Source organism: Andrena cerasifolii, chromosome 10, assembly GCF_050908995.1.
Source record: "Andrena cerasifolii isolate SP2316 chromosome 10, iyAndCera1_principal, whole genome shotgun sequence".
Taxonomy (NCBI): domain Eukaryota; kingdom Metazoa; phylum Arthropoda; class Insecta; order Hymenoptera; family Andrenidae; genus Andrena; species Andrena cerasifolii.
In genome coordinates this window covers 6,683,485-6,707,649 of record NC_135127.1, presented here as the reverse complement: position 1 = coordinate 6,707,649, position 24,165 = coordinate 6,683,485, and the positions used below count along the sequence as shown (strand labels likewise).

At 42.9% G+C, this 24,165-nt stretch overlaps 3 protein-coding genes across 15 annotated transcripts in view; 1 reads left to right on the top strand and 2 right to left on the bottom strand.

The window, feature by feature from the left end:
- Efa6 (Exchange factor for Arf 6) overlaps positions 1 to 14,113 on the bottom strand; it is a 68,755-nt gene extending 54,642 nt beyond the window's left edge. For all 7 annotated transcript variants that reach the window (XM_076821565.1, XM_076821562.1, XM_076821566.1 and 4 more), the window contains exon 1: positions 13,355 to 14,113. In XM_076821565.1, the coding sequence (XP_076677680.1) occupies positions 13,355 to 13,489 (135 nt within the window). In that variant the 5' untranslated portion in view covers positions 13,490 to 14,113. The remainder of the gene's footprint in view (positions 1 to 13,354) is intronic.
- Positions 14,114 to 14,901: 788 nt separating this feature from the next.
- Positions 14,902 to 16,245, top strand: Cisd2 (CDGSH iron sulfur domain 2). The gene is made up of 4 exons (XM_076821587.1): positions 14,902 to 15,062; positions 15,236 to 15,330; positions 15,557 to 15,673; positions 15,887 to 16,245. Exons 1-4 carry the CDS (start codon positions 14,966 to 14,968, stop codon positions 15,974 to 15,976), a joined length of 399 nt encoding a protein of 132 aa, XP_076677702.1. The 5' UTR covers positions 14,902 to 14,965; the 3' UTR covers positions 15,977 to 16,245.
- A 136-nt stretch (positions 16,246 to 16,381) lies between these two features.
- The window catches only part of LOC143373909 (uncharacterized), a 9,666-nt gene continuing 1,882 nt past the window's right edge, over positions 16,382 to 24,165 (bottom strand). The window contains exons 1-9 of one of the 7 annotated variants that reach the window (XM_076821579.1): positions 22,738 to 23,595; positions 20,071 to 20,244; positions 18,703 to 18,840; positions 18,350 to 18,541; positions 17,764 to 17,877; positions 17,656 to 17,688; positions 17,186 to 17,405; positions 17,007 to 17,079; positions 16,382 to 16,948 (exon numbers count right to left, since the gene is read on the bottom strand). In XM_076821579.1, the coding sequence (XP_076677694.1) occupies positions 16,943 to 16,948; positions 17,007 to 17,079; positions 17,186 to 17,405; positions 17,656 to 17,688; positions 17,764 to 17,877; positions 18,350 to 18,541; positions 18,703 to 18,840; positions 20,071 to 20,116 (822 nt within the window). In that variant the 5' untranslated portion in view covers positions 20,117 to 20,244; positions 22,738 to 23,595 and the 3' untranslated portion in view covers positions 16,382 to 16,942. Of the gene's footprint in view, positions 16,949 to 17,006; positions 17,080 to 17,185; positions 17,406 to 17,655; positions 17,878 to 18,349; positions 18,542 to 18,702; positions 18,841 to 20,070; positions 20,245 to 22,737; positions 23,596 to 24,165 lie in introns of those variants that run through there. The other 6 variants (XM_076821580.1, XM_076821574.1, XM_076821575.1 and 3 more) reach the window with 6 other exon arrangements.

The window sequence follows — 24,165 nt, the reverse complement described above, 5'->3', positions numbered from 1 at the left end:
TCGATACCCAGCGTGATGCATATGCTACAAGTAAGAGCAATTGATCGATGCAATTTGTACACGTTCCAGTGCAGCTACTTTCACTTCGAGTAAGAGGCAGGTCACTTTGTAACTTTACTGAGAGAGCCGGTGTGCACCGCCTGCACACGTAACCCCGGCTATTTTATTTCGTGTTTACGCAACGTAATCGGTAGTAGATAGAACGAAACCGCCCTGGTGGAGGCTGACCATTATGAATACGCCGCGGCTAATCTCCGCTTCGACTTGCGAATTTCATCAATCCTCACCACGAGGCAGGTGTTCCCAACTTTGAACGTTCATTTATTATTCATGCTACAGTGGTCGGAATAACTGGGGAAACCGGTGACAGTATTATTAGCGCTACTAGATCGTGCGATAGAGTGATCGAACCACCTACAGCAGGTGCCTGCGTACTTCAGTTTTAGAAACATTAATTCGTAGTGAGATCGAAAGTCAACCACCTTCCAAGGGTTAAGCACTATCTTTTAAGTATTATCACAGGCATTCTTGCTGGAGTAGATACAGCGAACTCGAGCATTCTCTAAACTCTAAAGCAACACCTCTGGGGGATGCAACACAATAAATGAAACGCATCGTTACATCTTGCCCGAAATATCAACGCGAAAGACTTGTAGCGTGCGTAAGTTCAACCGAAGGTTTCGTGGCTGTTGGATTTGCCTGGCGACGAAACCTCCCTTGTTCTCAGGGCCCGGGGTTTTCCCAAATTTGTGCACGCGGTACGCGTTTCCTGCGATTCTGGAAGGAACGCGACCGTGGTGGCATTCGGTTAGGACTCGTGTAGAGCGGTTGTTTGTTGAGAAAAAATCTTGAAAAAATTGTAACTTTGACAAATTTCAATATTATAAGCTAAAAATCTACACAGCTGTTTTTCAGATATAATATTTTGAGAAAGAAAATAGTTTGTAAGCCGGCTTTGGAAAAAAGGTATTCATTTAGCACAAAGAAGGTAAGCTATTTCGGTAATTAAAAAAAAGATATTCCACGAATATCCATGATATTCTACATATTGAAAAAGGTATGGAGCGTCAAAATCAGCTTATGGGTGACTTACACCGAAGGGTTGAGGTACTGACATTCCCAAACTACCTTATATACAACCCCAGATTATTAACTGATTGTAGATCTGCTCGCGTAAACCTCTCGTTGCCACAGCATCGCCATAGGGTGTGCTCCGTCTGCTGCCACTATTTCCCAGCCAGTGACGAGGGTTAGCCTTAACGTCCTTAACCCATTTCCCAGCAGCGTTACGTTAACGTAACATAATGGTTCAGCTTCCTCCCCTACCCCCTCTTTCTCTCTGCACCCCCGCTGGCCCGCAGAGCTTTTCAGACCCCGCGTCGTTCGTTAAACCGCGGCGGAACGTTAACGATGCCCTCTTTCCCCGATAAAGTGGTGCCACCGTCGCGGTGATCCTTAATTAATACTTTTCCTCGCTGCCTCATTATCACGTTCGATCGTTCCGCCCGCGCCCCGCGGGCGCGGGTGACGCGGGAGCCCCGCGCGACTGGGAAACGCGGAGATCGGATAGGCCACTCGCCGTCGGATTAACGGGGCCCCCCTTTCCCACGAGAAATAACTGCGACTTTTGTACCACTCGCACTCGCACCTTCGGATTTCTGGGATTTAATACCGAGCAAGTACAGTGGGCACAAAAATACTGGAGGAACCTGGGAGACTTGATTACTCCCACAGGGTAAGTCTGGGTGACGCGCAAAGGAAGATCCCGAACCCCGAAATTCAAAAAATTCTGAAACTTTGTGAATATGTAGGGAATTTCCTCCTGATTACAACGCGATTTTTCTTTGCTGCCCAAATTCACTCGAACGAGTGAAATTAACCCCTGAAAATTCAGGTATTTTCCGATTTTGTGTTGTAACTCGTGAACTGTGAAATATTTTTTTTACCAAATGACAGATGTAATTAAAAGAAAGTAACTTTTGTCTTGAAACTTTTTTCTATCTTTTACAATTCGCGAATTGTAACACAAAATTGGAATATACCCGAATTTTTCAGGGGTTAATTTGACTCCTTCGAGTGAATTTGGACAGCAAACAAAAATTACGTTGTAATCAGGAGGAAATGTCCTAGGTATTCATAAAGTTTCCGAATTTTTTGAATTCCCGGGTTCGGGATTTTAACTTGTCACTGCGGCAAGAGAGTCGGTCCAGTTGCTATATTTCACACTCCATACTCTACTTCAGTGTTCTTCAACCTTTTTACACCTGCGGACCGGCGAAAATAGGAGGAATATTTCGCGGACCGACTGACGGCTAAGGCGGAAATAAAAACCAATGTATTGTTCCCACAATTTTTATCCACGGACCACCGGTTGAAGAACACTGCTCTACTTCACTTTTTGTTTCACGTGTTCCTTTTTTTAACAAATTAAATTTTAATAAATCTGTAGTTGTAAATAATTTTGCTTCCTTCTTTGTTACTTCCTCGTGAATAATTACGTCGGCCATCTCTCCCAACGACGAGATACATCTCTCCCCACGTCTCGGGAGAAATGGCCAAATGTCACAGCGAAATTGCCACCTTATCACCATATAAATCCCGGAGTGCCACACATTCCAACCCGGAGATGGAAAAACCAATAAAAGGTTTGTTCTCGAATATCCGGGAAACAAATGTGCAATTCTTTTAAGCTCACACAATTCACAATTTCAAATTATCCGTTTCTTTAATTAATAACTTTTACTGTATATAAAATTTGATGCATTGAATAACACCACAATTTCTTATCGCCTCATTTTGTACAACCCGAAGATTTTTCCAATAACCTCCAGGCGAAAATCGGAGAGGTGGCAACCCCGGTCAAAACTACAGTTTTCAACCCGATTTTTAGCAAGTATTGCCTGAAAGCAAATACCATCCACTTTTACTAAATCAGCCTAAAATTCTGAACACTCTAGGTTCATTCTGATAAAATAAACAATATCAGTACCAGTCTTAATAGCCATTTTATGTAAGCTGTACCGACTGTCCCGGGCTTATAATCTTCAGTCTTCATTTTATGCCGAATTCTCCGCCCACGGAATAAATTTCCCCAGACTTCCATTTCAAAAGCTCTCTGTGTAGTCAAAGGGCGAAGTTTCCACGGCGGCGAAGAACACTCCAGCTTTCGTGTCAAGACTTCAACTTCAAACATCTGGAAAATACCTCACGCAGCTCCGCGTAGGGTTTCGCCGGGGGGGAAGCTTTTCCGCTGTAATATTTTCGTCGGTTCCGAATTTAACGAGACGCAGCCCCAATTAGAGACCCCTTTTCGAGTCGAATGGAACCAGTCTGATTTCGACGGGGGGGCACGGAACAATGCCCCAGACGGCGCGGGGTAACGGAGATTAGCTGCACCCTGCGGAGCAGTCGATTCTTATCGATAAGCATCGAGAAGGCTCGAGGTCGCCGAGACGCCAGACGACGCCAAGCAGACGGTTATCGCGGCGCGATGTTCCTCAGGTGCCGGAGCACCCTTCATCTTCCACACCCCCTCGGCGAATATAAGTATAAATCGGCTTCGATGGGCGGAATCGATGCTCCACTTTGGATATGAAAATAAAGCACGAACCCCCAGCCCGCGGGTCATAGCGGAAGGGTGAAGAACACACTTCTACCTCGAGTTTTTTCAGACCGCCCCCGTATCTCTCTGCACCTCCACTTTCGCGTCCGAGCTCCCCAATAACAAGATTCCCTGATGGCAGATCGACGGGATAAATGTATTCAGCGATCGGGGGTATCTCGTTTGCTGGGCAACTCGGAGGAGCTGAACTGTTTGTGTTAATCGATAGACACTGTGCTCGGATAATCAATTTTTCTGAATAATCAAGGGATCATATTTGAATCCGTTACCATTTATTTCGGGGATCGATAGAGTCAAGGTACCCGAGGCTTTCCATGCCTGATGAAACGTTAATTAAGGGGTTTAAAGTATTCAGAGGCGAAGTGTTGGGTACAGAGGGTGTAAAAAAAAAGTTTTGTGATGTTTGAAATGGGAGAGTTCGATTCTGAAGTTTGATCAATTCTTATGGGAGAACATCCCCTTCGTAACTAGGTGAAGAACAGAAATCAGAAATCAGAAATCAGAAATCAGAAATCAGAAATCAGAAATCAGAAATCAGAAATAAGAAATCAGAAATCAGAAATCAGAAATCAGAAATCAGAAATCAGAAATCAGAAATCAGAAATCAGAAATCAGAAATCAGAAATCAGAAATCAGAAATCAGAAATCAGATACCAGAATTTTTCTGCGTTTCATAGTTAACAATTGAAGAGTCCTTATAGAAAACACTATAGTCCAGAAATTAAAAAAAAATACTATAGTATAGAATTTAATTTTTGACACTTACAGTGTTTTCCACAAGGACTCGCTAAATATTCTTCAGCGCCATTGGATTTGACATGAACTTTCAACTGTAACTTGCTAAGTTTTGTCTGAAGTTCAGCTCCAATCAGTGAACACCGATTCTCACTTTCTCTCTGCAGTTTCCATGAAGACAGAAATGATTCTTCAGGAGAAAGAGAAGCGGCGGTCTCGAGGCCTGCGAATGGCTTTATATCCCGACGAGAATTGGAATCGATTCAACCTCGTAAAGCAGCCATCGAGCTAACGCGAAAAGAAGGACTGCAGATTCGAATATATGTGCGCGCCAGGTCAATCGTTTTTCTTCCCGTTGCCAACGAGGAAGAAGTCTTCCCTTCCCGTCGAGTAAACTGAGAACCAACCTGAGACTAAAGGAAGGCCATTTTTCAGAATTACTTGGCAAGCTTCGTAAACGATTGGCTTATCGTGCCTCTTCTTGCTTGTTGTGCTTCGATACCATAGGCTCGATCGCTTTTCGTATCACTTTATTGATATTTATCTATCAAGGATTCACCTTTTATTCGCCTTGAATATTTTATTTCCTGAATGAAAGCAACTTATGAAAGTAATATTCCAATTTCAGGAACCTGTAGATTTTCTTCAGATATAATTATTTTCAATCTTCATTCTGCGATTTAATTATATTTTATCTTTCAATTGTATTTTCTTTCTAGTGTGCAGTACCCCCCTCGCATTCTATACGCTTTCATTTTCCCTAATATATTATACATCGCAGACTATTAATTTCGTTACATATTTCAGTACACTCAATTTTCTCTCGATCGTCCATTGTTCGTTTGCCTCGATTTTCATCAATTAACATTAACGACCTGAATTCATTTAAGGCGACCATTTCGATCAGAATTACAGGTAACCACCAGGGCTCGTATTTCCCGAATTTTATTCAACGAGAAAATCGTTTCAGCCTGAGACTATTATTTTCACGATATTTCCCACGATTATACGCGGCGATAGCACGAGAGGTTGTAAACACAGGTACTAAAGCTATCCTTTCACTAAATATTTGTACAGTACAGAACATAATGGCTGTTGGCTCACTCGTGCCAGTAAACACGACCATTCAATCACTATCAGGGTCATCCTTCCATCATTTCAGACCTGTAGTAGTCTTCCTTTCCAAGACAGTCCTGCGTAAAATGCAAAACGAAAGGCAAGAATTTATCTTACAAATCGGATTCATTAACCTTAAACTACGTTTCAAATTGCTATTCAAATTTAGGCACACCGGATTCCTCAATCTTTCATTTTCTTTATAGTTCATAAACGTAGATTGCGAAATACTCATTGAAAACTGCTCTGCAGAATACTGCTACAATTAAACTTTCTTCCACCATGAATTTCAGAAGCTTGATTGAAAGCTGTTCTCTCTTGAAAAATTTTTCTTAATATTGCCCATTTTCTTCCCACACCTTATACAGAGTTACTCGAATATTTATCACACAAGCTCTCTCAGTTACTAAACTACACCTAAAGTTCGTTGTGCCTTGCAACTCCGTTAATGTAGAACAGTAAGTTGCTCCGACTATATTTCTTAGAACTTTCTCATTTTCCCAGCGGTACCTAAGTGCATCGGCCTGAGTGTTTACTGAAAAATACCGCCCTGAACAGCGTCTGTATAATACACCTGTAAGATTGCTGCGCCCATTTCCGTGGCGAGCCTCCTCCACGGAGCTGGTCCTAAGGACGCCATTATGAAACAAACCCTCAACGAAATTATCGCTTCCTTCTGTTGATATTTTACCAGAGGAGAACAGCTTCGTGTTTTACACGCTAGGTATCTAATTAATTTATACCATCAACGACCACTAAAAAATATAACTGCAAAGTTTCATACGTGAGAAATGAATCACTATTTTGCTCGCAATATTTATCGATTGTAAATATCAACGAGTGTTAAGGGGCAGTGAAAATATATTAAAATCCTATTTCACTGCGTAAGTGTTAATAAGAACAGTGTACAGGGCCACTCTATTTCGCCGCAATAGCTACAGTAGCTTCGAAAATCTTTTTCCGATGGGGATGACGCTGCAGACGGCGGATATTTACTCGTAAACATCGTTGAATCCACTTTCCACGGTGAATTCACTGCGATCACGCTACTTCCCTAGCTCCTCCAGCGCGCCGTTTATTTACGATAAACATTTATCGAGGCAACGCACACATTTCGCCACAAATATTCGCCGAATTTATCGATAGCCCAGTTCGTCCGGTGAGTTTAAATTCGAAGGAAAGGAGGTTAAGAACCCCTGGATTAATAGCCTCGGCAAAGGAAGTAAAAGTGTCGCAGTTATCGCTAAAAAAGAAACGCGATAATTCCACAATGGGCCGTGCCAACGAGTATCGCCGTTCTCGCGTATCAGCGGGGACCTTTTTCTCTTACTAACGTTTCTATTCATGAGCGGAGATAAGGCGATATTTACATCGGTGATTCCTCACCCCGAGAGGGGCACATCGACGCTGCGGACGCTCTCCTATATTCCTCTTTCTCCATCGTCGCGCTCAGAATGCAGAGCGACGCGCGTCTCGTTTCGTTTTTCAGATGTCGTTTGCTCGCTATTCACTCAGGTCTCGTGCCAAACGGGAGGGCCAAGGGGGGAAGACGAGCGCAAGAAACAGAACGCTACAACGTTTTGTTTCCTCTCTTTCCGTGGCGCAAGCTCCCCTCTCATTCCGTCCTGCCTCGCGATCCGCTCGCTCCTCCAGGCAAAGAAACAGTTTACGGACGGGAGGCGATGCCAGTTGGGGAAACGAGGCTGTGCTTGGAAGCTCGAAGACCGGTTAATCTGTGACTGATTTGTAATTAGACGCTGGTCTCTCCCTTACTGGTATATACTCATAAGTTAGATGCCAAAAGATATGCCACAGTCTCTTTTTTTTAAGGTTGATATTAAGACACATTTCTACTTTCACGACACGACTGTTTCATTAATACTTTCGTCACTGTGACTGCTTATAATAAGTGACCAATCGGTCGACAATGTACTACAATGTTCTACATAACCAGAGGCTGAAGCTTCCCGTCGAATGGGGTAACTTTGACCGCAAAACTGGATCTTAAAACAAATTGCTCCAGTACCCATTGTATAACGGGTATTCCCAGACAAATTGCATCTTGAAGTGGGCAATTAAAGCTATCCAAATCCAAGGCACTTTGTCCGAGGATAATACCTATGTAGGTTTTGTGGTCGAAGTTACCCCATTAGGCAGTAACGGTAGCCGAAATTAATGCGTTCCACGTATAGCAGTCAGATCCGTTATATTTAGCTGCGATAGCATTCGATTCTGCCAATGTGCGAAGTTTCGCCACCCTGTAGCGAAGGCGAAGAGCCCTGAACTCGAATTTACGCTTCAACCGGGGATCGTCAGACAGCAATAGGCTGATCTCGGTTCGGACAGACGAAAAAGTAAATGACGGCCCCCTTCGCGCGACAACGTGAAATAAGAATACCACTCTTCGGTGGTCGTTGACCCCTTTCCGTCGCGCGGACACAAGAGGAAGCGCATCGAGAAACGGGAGAGAGGAGAACTTGGTCACGGCGGAAAAAAAGAGGAAGGTAGAACCGACGGGGGGGAAAAAACAAACGACCGGCGTGGTGGCACGCCAAGTATCTGTGCCAGTGAAATGCAAGTTACGGGAACCCCATTAAAACGCACCGGGCGAATCTGCGTGTCGCGTTCTCGCGCGTGCCACGCCGTAGAATCCACGCGGCCTGCAAGAAACGCCCTTGGACGCCCGCTGCAATTACATTTTCCCTAACGAGGGAAGCGACACACGGTACGCAGAATACGTTTATTCCCCTCGTAATACACGGTGTCCAGTAAATCGCGATACCACCGATGATCGCGATCCCTCGCCAAGCAATGAATAAAAAATACAGGCGACTTTCAAGAAATATGCAAACACTTTGCAGGCAATTAATACTAGATCAAAAACTCGTTCAAAGTAATTTAACAACTCTGTGCTGTATACAATTAATATTTCGCTCCCGTAGTGTGGCAACTTAAGGGGGTATACCCGTTTGAACCCTCGGAAAATGTATACATTTTGTGGATTTTTTTACAAGTCAACGGTTTGATGCAGATTTCCCGTTTTTTAACTATGTTTGCATAGTATTATGAACTACTTATAAAAAAAGTTTCAGTTAAAAAACTATTGTTTTTCGGAAGTTACGGATACATGTCCGAAAGTCTCTCGATTTTAGACGGCTAAACGGTGGCCCTAAAAACTCGCGCTACGTCCAACCAATTTACTTCAAATTTTGCATGCAGAATCATAATAAGATTCCGCATCGTCCAACGAAGGCGATTTTGAAAATTTTGAAAAATAAAGAAATGGTGAGAGATTCTGCATGCAAAATTTGAAGTAAATTGGTTGAACGTAGCGCGAGTTTTTAGGGCCACCGTTTAGCCGTCTAAAATCGAGAGACTTTCGGACATGTATCCGTAACTTCCGAAAAACAATAGTTTTTTAACTGAAACTTTTTTTATAAGTAGTTCATAATACTATGTAAACATAGTTAAAAAACGGGAAATCTGCATCAAACCGTTGACTTGTAAAAAAATCCACAAAATGTATACATTTTCCGAGGGTTCAAACGGGTATACCCCCTTAATAGAAATTCAGTTCGTTATATTGACGTGGCTACTTTGTCCAACTATTTAACGATATTACTCGGCTCCATCGTGGTCCATGATGTGTTTATGTAACTTCGCGTGTACGACTGCGTGAGAAATTTCTTTCTATTTAATTTTCTAAGAGCAATTCGCTTTATATTCGACGCTCTGGAAGCATTCAAGACCCCAGGCAGTTTCACACGCGCTCTGAGACAAGGAGGAATATGCAATGTTCCACTTTCGATCCTGATCGATTCAGATCGAATTACCCCGGTGGAAATTCTACGGAAATTAATACGCCAGGTAGGAGTACACTGTGCAAGATAGTATTGATGTAACGACGATCTGATATTGCTGAAACTAAGTATAGATAGGACGCCGTCTCAGATTCTGTTTTACAGAAACTCTGACGTAACGCCTGCCGCGCAATACGGAGCCTTATTTTCAACCCTTAACGGTTTTCTACAATAAACAAAGCGCGCGGATGGAAACGAACGGCTCGATGCGAGACCGGAATATTCTCTGGCAATTTCTTTCATCGTATTTCTGTGCCCGTAATTACAAATCCAATTTCCTCTTTTCCCAGCCGCCACTGAGTAACGAACAATTAACCGGAGCGACAAGCGAGATTATCAGGCCCAACGCAACGCACACACGAGGGCTTTAATTATGGAAACTAGGAGGAACATTCGTCTTAAGGCTATCAAGCGGGCGATCGATCGATAAATTCGAGAAATTCGACGACGTGTACGCGCGTTCAACTAATTGTCGGGTTGCTCGCGTGCCTCGTATCCGCCGAGAAACTTCAAGTTCTTCTGTCGTTATCACGCAACGCCGTTGCATAACGCCCGTTCCGTACGTGAATTATTAAACAGCGTAATCAAGAGGTCGTAAAGCAACGATACGAAAGAAAGAAGCGAACGTAATTCTACACCGCGGCTAGATTAACGAAAAAATGTGTAATGGGGGCCACGTTTGCCTGCAACTGTTTTCGCAAGTGCGCCAGATAGAGGTATCGCGTATTTCTTATCTACCGTGTGTACACTTCTTTGTGTGCCACTTTAACAGACCTACGTTAATCGCTCGAGGTTCGTTTCGTTATCTGCGGAACGAACGGGAATCGGGTGATCAGATTTCGGAATAAGAACAATTTGGATCGCTGGAGTGGTCAAGAGAAGCTACTCGAGACGAGTGCTGGAATACTTCCAAGCATTAATCAGAGGAAAACCCTTCTCCGTGGGTTTAATGTATTTATTTTAATTTTATTTTATTTTGTATTTATTTAAAAAAAAATCTTTTGTGAACCTGGCCTGCGTTTTACGTTCAGAAGATATTTTTTGTCCAGAATATAATCAATTTAATATGAAATATTATTACTTTTTCAACTACGATTTGTATTTATTTTGAAAAAAAAAACTTTTGTGAATTTCGCTTGCGTTTTACGTTCAGAAGATATTTTTTATCCAGCATATAAATAATTTACATAGACTCAGGGGTTCGCGAAATAAATTTTGTTAATATGTAAGTACCATCAAAATTTGTACTTCAGCTGGAAAAAAAGTCGTTTGAAAAAGCTCTCACGTATTAACTTTCTACTGAAACGTCGCATTCAAATTAAATAGGTATAAATAATTCACAGAATCGTTAAATCCGCGGGCGTAGTTTTAAAACACAGCGTATACGGCGGATCCCGTTTCGCCCCCAATTTCAGCGGCGTCGCTAGGAGAGGAAAAACGATTTTAAAAAACCGAGCGATGCCTGTGCAGTCGGTTGAACAATGCAAAATGTATTACGCGTTCTTTGTACCGGTCGAACAATGAATCTCGAGTGGCTGCCTGCCGATATACTGGCCTAACCCGCTTTCAACTGGCGAAGCTCACTGTGCCGCCACATTAATTAAAAGAAAACACCCAGTTCGATGGATTTCAATTTCTTTATAAGAATTCGGAGTTCGGAACGCGCGCCGAGCAAAAGTTCGTAAAGAAATTACACGGAAAAGCTCCCGAGGGCGACGATAATTATGCAAAATATTAATCGCGATGACTTAATCGTCACCAGCAGTCTTGTACACCAGTGAATCATACTGCAATCAAAATGCGATACGGCGCTTCCTGAATGTTACGCGTTCGTTTTGAATACAGGCACAAACGTGTGAAGATTTACTTAAATTGGGTTACGGTTCAAGTTAAATGAAAGCTATTTAAAGCACCATTGCAAACAATTAAAGGATGTTTGCAAAAATATTAAATAGTAAGTAGGAAAAAGTGACCATCGAAATGAATGTGAGACTACCAAGCTGAAACATAAATTAAGTTAGGATTGAAAGATATCAAAACCTAAAAAGGGACAGTGCAATTTAAAATATTTCATTCTATTTTTGAATATTTCATTCCATATTTGAATATTTCAAACATCTACTCGTATTCGCGCGCAAAGGAAGCGGGAAATACATATGCTTAAAAAAAAAATGAGGCGTCCCTCAAGTGACCAGTCGTATGGAATTAATGTGTCCGAGCAAGAACGAGAAATCAGCATTCTCACTCGACCGCTTGGACCAGAAGCGCCTCAAGAATTCCGAAAGTTGAAGAGAAAAAAAAAAGACAGACGAGCATATACAGTGACACATTCCAATCGCGCGTAATGACCAGCCGCTCCTTTGTTACGCGCATTCTTCTCGAGAATGACAGTTACGCGGAATACAAAAAGCTGGCACATGCGCGGTTCAGTAATTTTGGGCACTCGCTTTGATTGCTCGCGACTGGCGCACGTTTCTAGAATCGGCGAAAATGTGCACGTTCCGAGGAGACGGCAATTTGCCCTTCGATTACCCGGCGTAACCGATAATTACGGACTGGTAGATGTTTCACAGACAAAGAAGCGAATAAACGTGTGAACTCTCCAGTCAGAGATGCGCGACTCTTAAGAACCGTTAAAGAATCTTTCCCGACGGCACCCTCGTCCCATCTCGGCTCGTTCGAAACTGGCCCTCAGCTCTAGTCGGTTAATCTATTCCGCATCTGCTATTCGAAATCCGCATCTTCCCCAAAGCAAGCTATCGGAAACCAGTTCCGACAAAGCAATCGATCTATTCTCTGCGCAAAAACCAGGAGGGGAGAAGGAGGCCCTCGTTCAATTTGCGAGATTACGAGTGGTAACCGCGAAAAGGAAAAATTGGCAATCGGTTAACGACGCGCATGCTCGAGCCGAGGGGAAATAGGTTTCGATGATTTAAAGCCGATGGGTTCGCTTTAACCGTGCAACTGTTCGCTGATTCGAACTGCAACAACGATCCATTTGCCTTGCACTTTATTCAGTTCCTGCCCCTCTGCGAAATGTACGAAATTATGCAGCGAGATTTTCTGCTATTGTTTGTCAATGGGCCTGCGACTCGGTCCATTTGCCGCGATGAAAGGGCCAGACACTGCCGTAACAATGGAACTGAGTTTATTCGAAATATCGAAGGGAAATGCGCAATGCCTGACAAAGCCAGGTAAAACGGACCGTGCATCGTGGCAAATATCCATCTTCTAACATTCTGAGGCGCATAGACGTCTCGCTATTCCAGCGCATAAACATGGCTGCGTTTGAAATTATTTCGCCGCGGACGTGAGAGATCGTTAAAGAACGAGACACTCGACGGGAAGAATGCGCAAAAGGCCGGTGGCTCACTCGATTCAAGTTTTCCGATTCGTACGGCCGCTGAGAAGGGGTACGTTCCCCAGGAAACGGGAAAGAGAAAAAGAAAGGAAGAAAGAGAAAGAGGGAGAGCACACGGACAAGAGGGACCGACCGACAGGCTGGAATGTGGCCGTTAAACCGATCCCACCCAGCCAATCAGCATCCCGCCCCGTACCGTCTGCGTTAAGACGGCTGTATATACACAAGAAAGAGGCACTGGCGCACGGCTCGCGAAGCGTGAGAATAAAAAGTAATCGGAGGTCGAGGAAGAAACAGACGGGGCGACAGAGGGTGCTCGCGATAATAACACGGGTCGATATACACCGGGCGTTATTTTCAGGCCCTTGCATTCGCAGGATTTCCGAGCGACTCGTACATTGCGTGCCCATCGGGGTTGCCTCTTTCGTAACTGCGTCTCCGACCGTCCTCGAACCACTGATACCTAGCGACACACTCCCCGACGTATGGGAGAGCCGATCGAAGTCGGCCTAGCATTGTTTATATTAACCGGTCTATCGACTGCTGTGGCCCTCGGCCGAGGTACCCGAGGGTTTTAGGTGGATTCCGAGCGGCCGATGCCAACGGTATGCACGGCGGTTTTATAGGCGATCGTGGTATCGCGGAGCAGGTTGGACTCACCTTGCCGCTCTTCGCTGCCGGCGAGTTCTCGACGATGTCGTAGATGACGTGCGGCAGGCCCGCGGTACCGAGGAGCGAGAACCCAAATCCGGACGAGTCGCCGCGGTTCAGGGTGACCACCAGCTCCTCAGCCATGTTTCAAGCACATTGATCACCTCACTGTCATTTGACGCACCTTCCGCGAAACCCGCACACCGTGTACAAGGATTATCCGGCAGCTCGTGTTTTCCCGTCCCTCTCTCACTCTCTCTATCCCCTTTCCAACCACCGTGTGTGCGTGTGTCACTTAGTCAACGTTCCCTACGCGGGTCTCAACTCGCTCGGGGCACACGCACGCACACCCACATGCACGCGCACACATGTAGAGGAGCGCGCGCGCGAGAGGAAGCAGGGGGGCCCCGTTCGCGAACACTTTTCGCACTGCACCGCGCGATACAACCGCTCTATCTCTTCCCTCCCGCCGTGTTCCCCCCTCGTTCCTGGGCCAACCTCTTTCCGCCGGTGGCCGCGAACCTTCTGCTACTAACGCTACCTCCTATCCCGGTCGACGACGGGGCCAGGCCGTGATATCAGAAACGATACGGCTGGACACGCCACTCCTGCGCTTTTCCGTGGGATACCGCCTCGAAAACGCGCGCACTTCGTACCTGTGCCTGCGCGAACCGCGGCGGCGTCGCGGCTACCGACGACGTATCCTTGCGGACGACGCAGGCACCTCCTCCCTGCCCGGCGTACGGCTCACGACTGGATGGCGCCACCTACAAGGCATCCCGAACCACTCTGGTAACGTCGCCACACCTCGCCGCCAGAGGGCCGCTGAAAACGAGCCGTTCTCGCGAGCTCTCACCTAGCCTCACATTTTTTTCAAATAACGGAATCCGCGACCATTCGAACGGTACCATATGCAATGCCGCGGTTGCTAAATAAATATTCACAGAGGAGCCTCGACTTACCAATCGTCGATTGGAACGGCAGAAACGCGTGTCATTCCACGCTTCGCTTCCTATTCCATACATATTTCATTGCTTTACAATTCTTGGTTCCCACCGGTCCTTCACCTGCGCCACTGCGCTGGTCAAAATCTGCCGGCAATGCAATTAAAAATATGCGACTGATAAAGTGTATACATTAATCTGAACATATGTTATTAGATTTTATACTGATCGTAGTAGTAGAACAGGTAGTTGCAGTTTCTTTGCATTTAGATTAAATTGTACTTAGTTGCTTTGAGAATTCATGTTGCAAAGAGAATCTTGCGTGTATAGCTTTTTGTAATTTATAAAGTATGAAAGTAATAAAGAGATCTATCGAGATAACGAGAAGTGATATTTTATATCAGCAGATTTAATAAAAATGATGCGTGATCAGTACCGCCACTCTTCCCCCGCCACTTCATATCACGACGATCTTACGTATATAAAAAGTATAATATGTTAGCCGCATCTTTAGCGTCGAATAGCAATTTCCTAGCAATGCACGCGACTACTATTAACGCTCCAGTTTTTTTTTCATAATTTAAGGAATTAAGCGTGAAGGTTCTAAAGTATAAATTTCAAGGTGGTTGCGTTCGAACCCGATTCGTAATCTGACTCGCGCAGTAGTAGTAGCAACATGGAGTCACTTGCACATCTCGTCAAGGTATCTGTTCCTAATTATTTGTCTGGATTACCTATTCCAGAATCTATAGGAGGATGGTTTCGACTGGGAGGTAAGAAATCGAGCAATACACTCGCGATATATTTAACGATTCAGTGACATCACTTCGAACAGGATTCGAAAACGAATCTCGAAGTATGACACTGCAAATTGCTACGGTATCACTTCGTTCGAAAGAACATTGGGAATAATGTATGATCACGAGAATTCTGTGTTTTCCTTTAGTACGAGACTGGATCGCCTTAATTCCACCCAGCGCGATGTTAGCCGGACTCGGCTACATGTCCTACAAAGCATTTTGCCCGCTGGCTAGAGGTCCTGTAAGTAATGTACCTGCTACCAGAGCATCAAGGACGTTCAGATAGCATATTACGGTGTATTTACTTTTTCATCTATCGATTACGTAACTACTATCTTCTTAATAAATCTGCGAATCCGCCTTTAGATAATATATAGATTAAAAGGTATATACTCCAATATTGAATAGACAGTACATTTATCAATGCTTGTTCATGAATTGGATGATATGTAAATTATTCCTTTCAGCCATGCGGACGTGTGAATCTTTCTATAAAGAAGGATGTGAGCAAAGTAGTAGACTCTGTTGACATAGAAGATATAGCTGAAAAAGCTGTATTTTGTCGCTGCTGGAGGTCTGAGAATGTAAGTCCCTTAATTGCCCTGCGTATAATATATCTGAAATTTAGAGAAATCTGGTAACTGACCTACATTAACTACATCCAAAAATAAGTCCAGGAAACATATGATTATATAACCACTTGATGTTTTCGTGCAATACATTCGTGTATGTAAACATTAATCAAACAAAGGGTTCAAGCTTGTTGATATTAACAATGGGATTAATTGCTATTTTAGTGGCCATATTGCGATGGCTCCCATGGACGCCATAATCAGGAAATGGAGGACAATGTGGGTCCACTTGTAGTTACAAAGAAGAAGGATTAATGTAAGGAAATAAGTATATCAGTGTCATTATACTTGCCACTTCTGCTGTCACCGATAATTTATAAAAGAAAAGCATTTCTGCAAGCAACAGTGTAGGCATCTCATAGGAGACAGATATACAAAGGAATATGAATATAGTTAAAGATTGAATCTTAAAAAAAAAAAGAGAACAATACTGAATACAGGATGTGAAATATGTATTTGTTACTTGTACCTATTTTTTAGAATGTGATTTAACAAATTTATAAATAAATATATTGTTGCGAAAATCGTTTGGATCAATAATTGTATAAGTTATACGAGGCTCGCATTACTTTTTATATGCGTATCGACATAGTTTATCGGAAGTATGTAAATCCTCGTTCTACCTTACATTTCTGAAGATCTAGAATAAAAACTTGCTGGTTAAAAAAATAATCCAGTTGTTTATTTGACTACAGATATTTACATGCTCGTCACACGCAATACAAAAGTAAATGAAGATGACAGTACTAGGTTACAAAAATGTAATTTATAACACACATTAGACAAGAATTCTGAATGCTACGAAGCAACGAGGGAATATCGTTCGTGATTACTTCGAAGAGAACTGATACATATCGTTCTAGCACCCGTACTTGTTTCTAACGAAGTAGTTGCAGAGCACCGCACATTTATTCAACGATCTGCGCGGCGTAATCGTTGCGAGAAACAAAATTATAAATAACAGCAGAGTTATGCTACTTTAATCTCTACAGGAGGAGTAATGAACGACCAACTTGTTGAACAAAACTGAGTTGTATACATATAAAACAATTACATTACAAGAAATGTATAATATTATCCAAATATATTTGGTTTGTCGACTGTCAGGCGCAGTGCATGTCCTTAGTATCACAGATCAATGAATCTTTAATAGTTATATGGTATCAGCCTCGGCTGTGAATCGTTCGAATCGTGTCCCTTCTCCGCAGGCTTCTCGTGGATTCACAGCTGTAACAATGGAGGAATTTTATTGGAATGTCACGAGTTGGTCTGAATTAATACACACCTCAAAATGACGCAAATCATTGGTGTCGAACTCTAGCTCGTTAACAAGCAACTCTCGGTGTCCGTACCTATATCTAGAATAATATCATTCAATGAAACAATTCACTGTTCTAGGCTCACTTAAAATTATCTCGAAACTTTAAAAGATAGTAACTGCAGAAGAATCAATTCCTCACTTACTCGATGTACCGTCTCCAAACAATCATTCCAACGTACACTATCGCAATAGCTACAGCAAAACTTATCGCTGTAACTAATGCTATCATTCCCGAGGGCATCCGCCTGTTACGGTCCTGATCCGAAGACTTCAACTGTCTACTTGCATTATTATCTGCCACCAACGGTGCTACCGAGCTAATCGATACTTCGGCTTGATTAGGACGTTGTTTAGAGTCTGTGCCTAAAAGGTAACAATATTTATATGCCGCCTGAAGCTAACTGTGCTCAGAAAAGAATTTAACAGCTTCGATTACTCGTGCTAATCGCTTGCACTTACAAGCAATGCCGCAGGTAAGAATACTTTTGACAAGACTTACGAAAACCATTGAAAGCAAGGGAAATATTTAGTACAGTCGCGTTGGAAAGAACACCCAGTGCACATTATGCGATTGATTTCTCTGAATCGCGGTAAGTAAAAGTTTCGCACATACCTGAATCGCTCACGTTCATAGGGTGACTGGCTTCTGTAAATGCAACGTCGTAAGTTGTGCCGTGAGCGTTTTCAGTACGATTTAACAGAACTATATCAGGATCCGCACCTTTGTTCTCGCTGTTTCCCATATCTTTACGCGGTATAGTTTTCTCTGTTTGAGATTCCGTGCTGCTCGCCTCAGTCTTGTTGCTTGCGGTAGTTGTGTTTGTTGCAGGGGCTTCTTAGAACACAAAGGAAAACATGTTTCATTCATCTTTCATGTATATATATATAAAAGAAGAAGTCCTGACAGACTCATTAACGCCCAGTTCAAACCGTTTAACCTAGGATCGTGAAATTTGGAAGGTACATTATGTTCATGACATAGGCACCCACTGAGGAAGGATTTTTGAAAATTCCACCCCCAGTGGGTGAAAAGGGGTAAAATGTATTTTTCTCGGACTCTCTAATATCTCTTAGGCCCGATTAGATATTTACTTGGTTCTTATTTACAAAGATTATCCACATAAATGCCTAAACACCAATTTTAGGATTTTTCCCTAATCAACCTCTCGGGGGTGGTGAAAAGGGGTGAAATGTGTTTTCATGGAGTTCTTAATATCTGTTAGGCCCGAAGCGAAGCGCCGGTGTATTTTGCTAGTTCTCTATACTTATACAGTTACATATATTGAAGTTTTAGGGTGGATACGTACTAGTCTTCGGCTGCGCTTCCTCATCCGTAACTTCGCCACTGTCATGCGGCGTGACGTAACAATTTAGCATGTCCACTTGCTCCTTCGTGGAATTACAATTATGCTTTTCGTTTGCATTTACGAGCGGCACGGTTGCAGTCCCGTCCGTCGTGTTGTTCAACGGCGAGGAACTTTTGATCCCGGCCAACGTCTCTACGTTATAAACAAGAGTAAAATACTGAATACATTCCCACGGTAATAGCTCGTGTCGCAATTGAGACCGATGCGCAGAGGGACCCTTTGAATTTTGAATTCCAGCCGTGGCTGACGCGAACACAAAGGGTCAAGTCGTTAAGAGATTTCGCTCTACCCACCTTTTTTATCTTCCACCGCTTTCACCGAGGATTTACTCGTTTCGGTACCATTGTTACTTGAAATAGCGGTCGCATTCTTCGCGCTCGCCGCCGCATCGTCGTGACCATCTTTTTGTAATACTAGACACACTCTGCCGACTGATAGTACAATTATTCAATCAACCAACTGAATATTATTTTAATGTAATTAAATTGACCATTCTTAGCACTTATTTATTTTAATACGGTTACATTGCCATATTCTATTAGTGGCGTAACACTGATTTTTCAGTTATAAAAAAAGGACAGAGCTGGTTATCGCACTAAATAAGAGAATTAAATATTATTAAGTTGGAATTATATTCTGAAATTCCTATTTTTAATGTGTTTTCTTTACGTTACTTTATATGGCGAGGGTCGTAGATTATTTGAATACTAGCTTTACTACTCGGCTTCGCCCGAAATTTAGATTCTGATTTTATAAAAAAGAAAATAATTTTTTAAGCTTTTTTTGTGAAAATAGTCATATTCATCTGGCGCGTTAGGCAGACTTCGTGATCCCAGAGTTTACCGTTCAAAAGTTTTTAGGCGACAGACAAACACACGAACATTTAGAAGCCTTCTGCTTTATATATTAAGATTACAAAAGAGGGTCGCGACTCAAGAAACGTTGGGAAACACTGTATTGTATCAACTATTCATTACGCTGCCAAGGGAACATCCCGAACCTGGAAATTCAAAAAATTCTGAAACTTTGTGAATACGTAGGGAATTTCCTCCTGATTACAACGCAATTTTTGTTTGCTGCCCAAATTCACTCAAAGGGGGTGTAATTGACCCCTGAAAATCCGGCTATTTTCCGCTTTTTTATTACAACTCGCGAACTGTAAGAACTCTAAGTTACCAATAATTGATAAATCTAATTAAAAGAAGCAACTTTTGTCTTGAAACTTTTTTCCTATCTCTTACAGTTCGCGAGTTATAGCATAGAATCCAAAAGCAGCCAAATTTTTCAGGGTGAGGTTCACCCCCTTCGGGTGAATTTGGGCAGTAAACAAAAATTTCGTTGTAATCAGAAGGAAATCCCCTACGTATTCACAAAGTTGCAGAATTGTTTGAATTTCCTGGTTGGGGATCTTTTCTTGTCAACGTAGAGCTCAGCGTTTGCAAAGATATTGAAAATAAAACGAGACTTGGAGATCAGAAACTTTCGACCCTTACATGTATGCACATATTTTCTTATTCATACATCTATAGTTAGCATTCGCGTGTGTCGCGTACGTTTAAATATCAAATGATATACAGTTCACATTTACACGTGGTGTATCGCGGTCGAACATACATTTTATTTTCCCTGGAAGAAGGAATATTCCTCCAGTTCCGCCTTACCGAACATCGACACGGTCAGAAGGATGATCACCGACCACTGAAGCATCTTCGCTCGCGATATTCCTCCGTTTACTCTTACACGATTAAACTTCACCGAACTTCTGCCCTCTCGTGCGCGCTCCTTTGTCACGGGCTTTATCGCTTTCCGCTTTTAATCGCTTGGCGGAATCGAACCTGGAATCAGATCGAAATTATCAATTCCAACACTACCACCACCGCGCTTTTATCTGTCACTTTAGATAAACTAAACAAACAATAAACTTTTCTGTAGTGTATTGCAAGTTACTGTTCCATCGCAAAACTAATAATAAACACCGTTTTCGCGAACAGTAATTTGTTTCCATTAAAGTCTTGTCGACGAAACAGATTCGAGTTAAATGAAAGAAAGTGAAGTACAGTGTTATAACAGTGGCGCACCCAGAGAGAGCAAGGGGCCCTGGCACCCCCAAAGAAGAGGCTTTGTAAAAAGAAGAGAAAACTGGATTTTATTTTGCAAATAAATTTTTATAATCGCTTAATGAATTTTATTTAATTTGCATTGCGAAAAATATTTTTTATCCGTTCAACTCGCCTCCGCCAAGATTAAATCGCGAGTGCGCCACTGATCCAAGATGATGTATGGTGGTGTATGTGTGTACACTAATTCTGAATGGATATTTCCGTAGACACCTCATTGATAACGAATTGTGTTTCCCAACACAAAAGACTTTGGGGCTTTTAATTGCAGATCGGTTGAGTCAGCCTTTGTACAGGACTATCCTATTTTGAACACAATTGGTACACAGTTTCTATCGGTTAGATTGTTATATCCTTCAGTGACTCAGGGATAATAGAAGCCAAGTCATCAAATAATTTCCATTTACGCATTCTATGGCTAACTGTGTACACCTTTTTAACGACAAAAGGCGGCTTCCATCAAAATCTGTTTTGCATAAAAAAAAAGATGCGCCTCCGTGTCAAAGTAGGGCTAAAAAGGCGTCTCATTGTTACGCGGATGCGTGGAAATAGATTCTAAACGTTCCGCACCCGCGGAAACCGCTGCATCAGCTTTTCCTTTGAACTGTAAATGCATTACCGCGGCGAGAATACAAACGTTCTTTAACGCGGTCACAGTCGGAGGTAGTTCGCCTGATCCTCCTTATTCAATACACAGATACATTGCATAATTCAATTATAATATCAAATTGCACGAAACTAGGCTTTCCAATATTTGCTGCCGCCATTTTTCGCCGTTATCGATCACAGACTATCTTATTATATAAATGATAATGTACGCTGACTCACGCTTAAAGACCTTCGCGACCATAGACTATGAATTTTATTGATAAAAGGGAAGAAAAGTTTATATATATATATATAAACGTGTACCAAATGAGATATCTTTTATTTAGTAACGGCATCGAAATTGCGCGCTCGGTACATGAAAATCGCGATTGGGCATAAGTTTCCTATTATTAAATTAATTCGTTTAGAAATGCGTTTTATTTGCGCGCGGTGCGTTCGATGAAGATCCATGAGTATGCAAAGACGATAGACGATTTTCAATGCAAGCTACGGTATTTTACTCGGGAGGTAACGGTGCTCGTCATCGGTGATCGACGCGACACGAATGAATGCCCGGTGTCATTCACCGTCTACCGACGTGGCGATGAACACGTTTCTTGAAACGAAGATCACTCCTAATTTCGGTGAGAATCCTCTGTGGCCGCGAAGAAACCCGCAAGACTGAACACGTGCCAGATTTCTATGACAAGGTTACATAAATCTCCTTCCCCGGCTTTGCTGCTCGCTAACATTTTTGCGGCGCTACGCACGACACGCGCTAACGAGGCACGCCGTGCAGGAAATGAGAAATAAGGTGAGTTATCCGCGAAGAATCAACGACTGCCCGTGAGAAAGAATGCATTTTCCGTTAAACGATCCTGCTAACGTCCAGAGGTTACCAGAGAATAATCCAATTTCAACGGAAATTTTCTTATACTTTTCTTACATTCTCGAGTGAAGCTTATCTTCCTGGTAAATTATTTTGTTACGCAGATAATGATGACATGCTAAGAACATAATCTACCTAGTTGCTGTACCTGTCCGTGCATGTTTACTACTGTAAAATCGTGACATGTGAAAGCTTCACGGAAATACTTTGTATGCGCATTTGTGAGCTGAAGTTTCAGCAGTGTTAAAAACGTACACAATTACGTGACAATGTAATGGTACTACTTCATTCAATGTAAACGAGAATGGCTGGATATATGCATCAAAAGGAAATGTGTTCACAAAATGGTATCTCTTATTTAAAATTCACCATTACTCGCTCAACGTTTACGGCTCCTATTGTTTATCCCTTCTCACGTTTATCGCGTGCGTCAAAGGAAGCAGTAGATAATCGTAATTAGCTCTGAATTGTTTGGCGATGATGTCGATAATTACGATATCCAATTACCACGTTGCCTCTTTATCGCGCGTATTATGTGACAGAGCCGATAGAACAGATAACCGTTAACGTATGTACCCTCGATCGTGTCACGTTTCGATGAAACTAAAGCCCTACGTTCGCAATCCTTCCACTGCTTTCAATAACGTTAAATCTTTGATAAATGAGAATGAATGAGAGGCGGGAGGGATTAGCCTGTTTCTCCGGCGTATAATATACGCTCTAAAAGTGCATACCTTTGGTCGAACGTGAAAGTAGAATGTTCCACTTTTTCTCTATTTGCAACTGTTCGGCGAGGAATCGTTATGCGCTTAGAGAGGGAGCCAAGGGACAGGGGCAGCCGTTGGAACTTCTACGACCGACCAGCGACTTGTCACACGGTCACACGCGACGCCACGATTCGGCCGCGATTACACCGATATTCCAACCAGTTACAGCATCCCACGGTCAATTGCATTACAATTGCTCCGTATTCCTTCCCAGATAGAAGAGAAAACGTGCACGTATTATAATCCCACTAGCGCCGCTCACTTTTGAACTCTCGATCGCGTTTTACGCGCTACTTCGGGGAAAACGGCCGCTAGGCCTCGATACACATCCTCGGCCGGGCGAGTTTTTGGGAATAAACACCGCGTGATCGACGACGCTACGAGCACCAGCAATTGCACAATCTTTACCTCGATGTTGCACGAGGACGTAGACACGTTTAAATAAACTCCGTGCCTCCGAACTTGAGCGATGTACCAGTTACCATCGGATGCGTTCACTAAGAATTACACTATGGTTATTTAGATACTATTCACGCTATAGTCACCTTTAATGGCAAGCGAGCTGCAGCCTTTTTTTTTTTTGTTTGTTTTGAACGGTAGAGTTTTAGCACGTGGCGAACAGAATGTTTTATAGGGTAGCTTTTTTATCGATCGTGGAACACGTTACTTTTTAATGCCGCGAGACGAATTACGTATAGGTGTACTTAATTACGCTGACGAACCGAAACGTGTCTGCGGACCGACTTGTACCGCACCGTCAGTTGTTTCTTCCCTCGAGAGCAACAGCATACTGCACGTTCTACGCGCCTGGAGAGGTACTATAGGAGTGACAGGCTAAGAAGAGAGGGCTAGAGCAATGCGCGGCATGTGCGAAGGTATCGTGAAAGATGGAGATGTTTCGATAGGCGACTCTTTGGCAGCTACTTATCAATTCACTAAAATTACCATTTGTATAAGCGCACTGTCTCGGGTGATAAGGAATCTGAAATGCGACAATTCCTCGGAACAAGGTTAAGATCGACATCGACAGGGGGGGGGGGGGGAGGAGGAGAAGGTGGAAGTTTTGTGGCGGAATATGACATCTTTGCTGTTCTGTGTATTTTTTTGTAATGAAAGGCATTGTGCAGGCATACTTGCAGCATAATTGGATATTACGATCGACTGATGAAACTGCTGGTCCAATCGAAAGTAGCAGATCCACGTAAGGCCACGATCTATCGAATTCTGCCAGATAAACGCAATTTGACTTACTGTGCACTATAGTACTATGTAACTTTCATGATATTAAGAATCTGACATTCGCAAATATGTATTCGACACTGTAGATGTGTCGAAGCTTTATTTCGTGTTCGCGATGATATTCAATCGTCTAGACTCTCAGGTCGTGTAATTAAC

What these genes read in the sequence shown, in the direction of transcription:
- Cisd2 (XM_076821587.1), top strand. Translation starts at nt 14,966, where the DNA reads ATGGAGTCACTTGCACATCTCGTCAAGGTATCTGTTCCTAATTATTTG. An exon ending in GCCCGCTGGCTAGAGGTCCT is followed by an intron (nt 15,331 to 15,556) that starts GTAAGTAATGTA and finishes TATTCCTTTCAG; the next exon opens with CCATGCGGACGTGTGAATCT. An exon ending in GCTGCTGGAGGTCTGAGAAT is followed by an intron (nt 15,674 to 15,886) that starts GTAAGTCCCTTA and finishes TTGCTATTTTAG; the next exon opens with TGGCCATATTGCGATGGCTC.